At 34.0% G+C, this 7,008-nt stretch overlaps 1 protein-coding gene across 1 annotated transcript in view; it reads left to right on the top strand.

Annotated features, from left to right (window-relative positions):
- CFAP54 (cilia and flagella associated 54) overlaps positions 1-7,008 on the top strand; it is a 159,883-nt gene that overhangs the window by 131,229 nt on the left and 21,646 nt on the right. The window contains exons 38-41 of the mRNA XM_009321347.1: positions 2,969-3,071; positions 4,505-4,643; positions 5,608-5,765; positions 5,962-6,147. Coding sequence (XP_009319622.1) covers positions 2,969-3,071; positions 4,505-4,643; positions 5,608-5,765; positions 5,962-6,147 — 586 coding nt within the window. The remainder of the gene's footprint in view (positions 1-2,968; positions 3,072-4,504; positions 4,644-5,607; positions 5,766-5,961; positions 6,148-7,008) is intronic.

The raw sequence follows: 7,008 nt of genomic DNA, 5'->3' as shown, positions 1-7,008 counted from the left end.
CCATTTTCAGTGCAGGACCCTTCTTTTTGACATGCAGTTATATCCTAGAGTGTAGTTTCTCTCTTGGCTTATAACTTATCTCAGACTGAAAAAACTTTTTTAGAGTATCAAGGGTTCCAATGGATGTCAAGCATTTTATAGATCGTTTTTTGGGACTCTCAAATTTTTGGTGGGTGTTTAATGGGCCTTATATATTGATAGTGGTCAGATAGCAGGAAAAAAACCACCAACAACAAGCAAAGCAAGGGTTTGGGGTTTTTTAACCTATTTTACAATTTTATTGCACTGCCATCCATGGAAACTGCTGATATATCTGCCTCAGATACAAATGAAACATTCCTTCAGACAGCTGAATGTTTCCTGCCTGCTAGCCTAGAAATCAAACTTTGCATGATATTACAGAAATTAATCATTTTTTTCCTTTGTCGAAATTACTTAGTGGTGAAATTGTTGTAGTCAGCTGTACTTTCCTATTTTGATCATCTTGTCACTTTCTGATTCAGCTGATAAAAGCATGTGTATTTTGTCAAGGGAAGTATATAGACACATCACTCTCGTTGACAGCAGAAGAGGGTCACAAAAATTTCATCAAGGGAAGCTTCTACATTACAGCCTCTGTCTTGCAAAAACCTTATGCCTCAGAATAAGTTTATGTATAGGACTAATTCCATTGATCTCAAGGAGAGTACTTACATGGTGTCCCCCCTAAGTATGTGAGGTTACTAATTACCCAAATATGTGCTTGTCTGCTTATGTGAATACATTAATGCTTGAAACAATACATATATGAACCTTTGGGCTTGTCATTTACATTTTACTCATGAAATTTATATGTAAGCATGTAGGTAAAAATGGCCTCATTTTCAGAATTGCTAAATGTTGCAACAGCAGTTAACTGGAGGCAGTGGTGCTCAGGAAGTTAGGTTAATATTCCTTAAAAGCCTGTGTATACTCTTGGGTGCTGCACCTTCTCCAACTTATTTGAGAAATGTTAGCCATAGCATCTCAAGCAATGTTCTGAAAAATGTCAGCTTTTGCTGTAATTTAACTTTGATGCCTGGTTTCAGGGGAAAACTATTCTTCATAAAAAGAAAGAAAACGAATCAGGATATTTCATTACATTATTGTTGCTGTCTCTTTTGCTTTTATAAGCACATTCTGTTTCTTCTTTGCCATTGTTAGAAAGAAGGTTATCATCAAATTCAGCGTTGATTTATTCTGGTTTCATTTTGTTGAATAAAACTGAGGTAAAGGGATGATGAAGGAGATTCATAAGGATTGAATTCTGAGAGCTGAAAGGCAAGATATTAACAGTTTTGGTTCTCATTGTTACTTTGGGGTCTATTTGTGATGAATTGGTGTAATTCATCCAGCTCTGCATCACAAAAACAGCAAGCAGGATAGAATCAGAAATGACAAGAAGACTTTAACTACCCTCTTATCTCTGGAGGTTATCCATCCTGTGGTTAGATACATGTTGGCAGAATAATGTGAGTAATTTCAGAGTACTGTTGCTCTTGTTCTGACTTCTTTGTGCATGAATCAAGAACTTTGCCTTTACAACAATTAATCTAGAACTTCTCAAAAGCAGTAAATTCACACAGAGCCTGAGTCTCTCTTTCATTAAAAGCTCTTCACAGTGTTCTGGCAGTCTAAAAAGGGCTTAAGGTGTTCATAATTTTTTTTTTTCTTTTGCTTCATAGCAGCCAGTCTCTATGTAAAGAGAGTCTCTCTATATAAAAAGACAGCATAGATGAGAATTCTGGATACATTTTTAACAATTAACCTGCTGAAAAAACTTTAAGAGGTGAGCTAGGGATACCCTCAGGTACTTATGCATCATTAGGAAAATATGTTTAAGTGGGTAGAGAATAAGAGAATTGTAAAAAAAAAAAAACCCAAAACAAACTAGAAATGTTTTAGAGAAGAGGTCGGAAAGTAGAGATCTACAGATGTAGGGGAAACTGTACGATTAGAGATGGAAAACTAATACCATGAGACATTGGTTTTGGCAGTTCTCAGAACATTTTGAGTAGTGTGTTCTTTGGGCAACAAATCCTGTTGTGAAAAAGATCTCACTGTGTTGGTTTTGCAAGTGTCTTCATATCATGAAAATAATAGTATTCACAAAGTCTGCTGTTCTAGATATACATTTCTATAGATGTAATGAAAATTGAACAGTGTATCTGAAAGCTTTAAAAAGACAGCATAAAAAGGAAAAAAATAGTTAATATTTTAAGAAACCTGACAATATTTTGGGATTCCAACTCACAATTTTTTGAAATGTGGGGTTGAATGCTGCACCAGTCCTAATAGTGTCTGTATCTTTCTAGATGCTGGTTGGAGTGAACTCCAGAAAAGGATTTATGCTTGGGGCAGGGGGCAGCAGACTCAATGTCATGTGACTGCTTACGAGGTTTTGCCGGGGTGGCACCTGGCTCAATTTCTGGTTGATGTTGTTTACTAAGATCCTCTGAGTCATGTGGATTTAACAGAAGGATTAACATATAGTCTGGAAAGGCTTTAAGGAGGAAGGTGTTTTCTTCTCTCTCTCGTTGTGGATAAGATGGAGAACTCTCCTAATATATTTTGCCATTTTCAGTATTTTTGCATCTTCTAATTTCTAACAGCCCATCCCTGAAGACAGATATGTGTAACTGAAAGTTATAGTGGAGTTCTGTTTTGATTGCTCCAACAGAATATGATATATCTTGGCTTATCCATTATTATCAGGTTATGTCTGTTATTGGCAAAACTTTTTCTCTTACTGCTGTTTTCTCACTTTCATACTGCAGTGCCTACAAGTTCAGAATACACTCTGAGTGCTATTTTTTTGTTCTACTGAAGCAAAAATTGATAACTGCTGATAGACATCTCTGATGTAGTCAGAAATGAAGTATCTATTATAATAAAAGCATACAATGGCTAATATAATTAGTATTTTTAATAATACTGTTCTGTATCACAGTGTTGCTTTGGCTTTCTCTGCAATTCGACTTCTCCAAGATGCAAAAATTTTTAGGATGCAAGTGACACATTTTCCAGAAGAAAAGGATGAAAGGGAGTGTTCGGTATGTGTGGATATTTGTTTTAAAGTATTGTTTCTTAGTATATGAAGTCTTGTATTAAGTGTTGGGTGATTTTCAGAATACTAGAACATAGCAGTCATCTGTATTACGTTGTTACCATTAATCTGGAGAGAAAATGATGTATGACATGCTTCAGTTACCTGCTTGCCTATAGTATATTCAATATGTCTATAATCATCATTTTAATTTGTGTATGGTTAGGAATTGCAGTTTTTATTTGTATACTCTCAGATGCCAGCATTGAAAATCTCTGTTTGTTTAAAAAACCCCAGGCAAACAGAAAGTGGAAAAAATAGCTGTCAGGTGAAAATCTTGTATTATTCAGTTAAGGTATCTTAGGTTTTTTGATTGAAAACCTACTTCAGAGTATCCTCTTTCAAAGAGCCAAACAGACCAGTTCACATCATTGCTGTGTTCCAAATTTAGTGAGATTTCAGTGACTTCTGTTGTCTAACGCATGCGGATACTGACCTATACTTTGGAATGCCAATGCACAAAACCTATTGGTAATACACCACACAGTCACTCAAACTGACTCACGTGGACAGAGCAATTGGGCAGTGAGGCCAGGTTTTGTAACATGCATAATGAGGGTGGACTTTCTTGCACGCAGTGTAATTATTCTCTGTCTGTGTTGCGTATCAGGGTCTCCTGTCTTTCTGCACTTGCTCCTACATTTTCTTAGGACTGCCCTGTAGCCAGTAACTGAGTTATGGCTATTTTTTTTCCTCATTTGCATCAATCCAAGCCATTCATGATTATTTTTTGTATAAGTAAAACACAGGTGGTGCAGTGTCCATTTATTGCTTGCTGGAACAAATCTTTAGAATATGGACTGTAGAACTTTAGTAATAGAAAGACTGGTTATAATATGTGAAGATGGCACAGGGAGTTGGGCTGAGAATTCTCCCAAACACTTCCAGTACTATATTACATGAATATTTATTTCTAATCACCAGAAACACTAAAAACTAGAAATAAAAAATTAAAAATTTCTTTCTAGTCACTAATGAGGTACCAGAACTTGATGTTGATCCAGCTCTACAATTAGACTGTTATGTGCCTTAGAGTTGTGTGTAATGTTCCTGTTTGAGAGGAATAAAATCCAAACTGTTAGAATTATTCTCCATTACACATACAGTATATAGATATATTTATGGACTCTCCCATAAAAGCTGGTTTAATTTCCACTTATTACAATTCTTTTTTTTCTATAGATTAAAAGTTAAATAATAAATGGACTCCTGTTGTTAAAAAATAAAGTTCAAATAAACTTCTGGTTATAATTATGTTATTATTTGTAACATATTTGTATTGATTTGATTTATTTTAGACAGATGTTGCCCTGTTGCTTTGTTTGTAGTAAAGTAGTTGACTCGGAAAGTAACATTTCTCTTGCTTTTGGAAATTTTTAGGACTCTTGTGTTGAAGATGTTCGAATGCCTCACAGTATAACAGCACAAGATCATATGAGTGTACATCTGTGGCTAAGGTGTCGTACAATGTTAGTGACTGCACTAGTAAGACAGATACATGGCGTTGGTGATATGGAAGGTATTACTCTTTTTTGGTTTAGACTTTTGGAGTATAATGGGCAAATGAGCCTATTCAGACACAATTCTTATTCAAAAATAAAAAAATATTAACATTAATACTGGGGTTGTATTATCACTGAGCAATTATTTGTATTAAATTCATCCAATGCAAAAAGGAAAATATATTTCTGAGTACAATCTCTCCCTAGAGCATGTAAACACAAAGCATTATATTAATGTTCATTTAATGATCCTTATCTTTTGATAAATGACTTGTGTGTGAAAAAGTTTCAAATGTTCTAGTGTAATTAAGTTAAATAAGTATGCTTGTTTTAAAAAAAACTGTTGCTACATACTTCTAGTTTTAAAAGTCGGAAGTTTTTTTTCACTTTTTAGATCTCCAATAAATGAAATGTTCCTATATATCTCCTAAAAATGTTCCAGATTATTTTTTTAAAGAATTTGTGAGATACTACAAAATACATTTATTGCAGTTTGATTATGAATAAAATGTTTTTCATTCCTTAGTTCTATGAACTTAGTATAAACTCTGATGCTCACTTAAGCATCAAAATCACAGTCTAGGTCTGTAGCCAAACTCTTATTTAATCTCTTCTAGATAATTCCTGTGAAGGCTGTTAGTATTTTGGAATGATAACTAAGATCAGGTTTTTGAATATGTAGAATATGTTTTATGGGTGAGAATGACATCTGGTCTACAAAATCTAATTATTTATGCTGGTGGCTTACATATAAAGAATGTATTTGGATGAACTTAAACCAAGTGCAGTTTAAAAACTAAGTGGTTTTTCTTTCTTTTTAAAGTAAATTTGGCACAGAATCGATGAAATGGTAAATGTGGAATCTATGATGTCAGATGTTCGGTAACTTTTTAGTGTGGAAGTGACTTCTTAAGAATGGTAGAAGATACTGTAAAGTCTTTTCTATTGTATTTTTACTATTCATATATTCTCTTATTTTAGAAAATGATGTGGCTGAACGCAGAACTGTGATAAAAGAAGTAATACTAGAGGCAGAAGCCTTTGGTGATATTGAAACTCAGGCTGAAATGATGGTGCAAGCTGCTATTCTTGACCTGCAAGAAAAACGTCCCGTGGCAGGCATTAAACTTCTTTTGCAGGTTTGAGCACAAAGGAGAAACTGTTCACTTTCCTTTGATGCATTTTTCATGTAGTCAGAACAGCTGATGCCAGCATTAAATAAGCTTGAAATAGTGCCTCTAAAATAGGTTTTTTTTTCACTTTGTGTGATTTGTCCTCGTAAATAGACAGCAAAAGTAGTAACTACTTTGGTTTATGTTGTCTATGTCCAAACAGAATATCATCAGTTTACTCCAAGAGGATACATTTATTTCCCCTCCAGCTTCTTTGACTCTTGTGAAAAGTATGCTTCTGCTGGCAGACATACTAACGCTGCAAACAGTAGAGGATACAGAACATTGCTGTTCTACAGTGGAACCATTAAACTTACTAATTTTGGCACATGAGCTTACCATTAAAGCAGTGAGTATATGTTGGTGATTTACACAGTATTTGCAAATCCTTCCAAGAATCTTAATTATCTATTCTAGAAGCTATTTTAACAATTTATAAAAAAAGGGCTATTCCTATTCACTGATCACTTCAATTTTCCCTAGATTCCATAGTGTAAAGAAGTAATTCATCTTACCAAACTTATTTATGCATACTCATCATGCATACTCATGTATGCAGTCTGGTATCTTCAAACAATTTAAAAATATTGAATACTTGCAAAATGTACATTCATATGTGAAAATTGAAATAGGTAGTTTGACTTTTAAAGAGAGGTGGAACACTCACTTTTCCCATTTGAACTGAGAGATATGTTTGTACTCAGCACCTCAGGGAGGATGTACATCTCATAAAATTCCTAACTCTTGAGCATCCAAGTTCAAGAATTTAGCTTTTTATCTTAACTTAGAATAATTTGAATTAGAGAATCTATATAAAGTAGCATATTGTTTATGATGTTTTAGATTGACAGATTGTTAAAATCAGTATGAAGAAATAATTTCCAGGTAAAAATTTAAATAGACAATTAAAAAAAAAAATCTAAAGACATGAAATCTGTGAGAGGAATGTATAGTAATAAACCCTTTACCTATTTGGTGATCCAAAAATAGATATGCACTTCTGCAGTCTCTACCCGTTCTTGATACAGTTTATAAAGAAAAGCTTTTGGATAAAATTCTTTCCTCATATTTCCTAATACAGAAGTTTAATCCATTTAAATATTTGTTCCCCCAAGTAATAAAGAGTCATATGAATCACTTTAGACTCAGACTTACGCTTGTGAGACTTGCTAGCCTTCAAGAGACTTAACAGTTTACAGCATGTCCCCAT

The sequence above is a fragment of the Pygoscelis adeliae genome, unplaced genomic scaffold (genome assembly GCF_000699105.1).
Source record: "Pygoscelis adeliae isolate BGI_AS28 unplaced genomic scaffold, ASM69910v1 Scaffold232, whole genome shotgun sequence".
Classification (NCBI taxonomy): domain Eukaryota; kingdom Metazoa; phylum Chordata; class Aves; order Sphenisciformes; family Spheniscidae; genus Pygoscelis; species Pygoscelis adeliae.
Note: the sequence above shows the minus strand (reverse complement) of the source record. Positions and strands in the feature narration are given on the sequence as shown.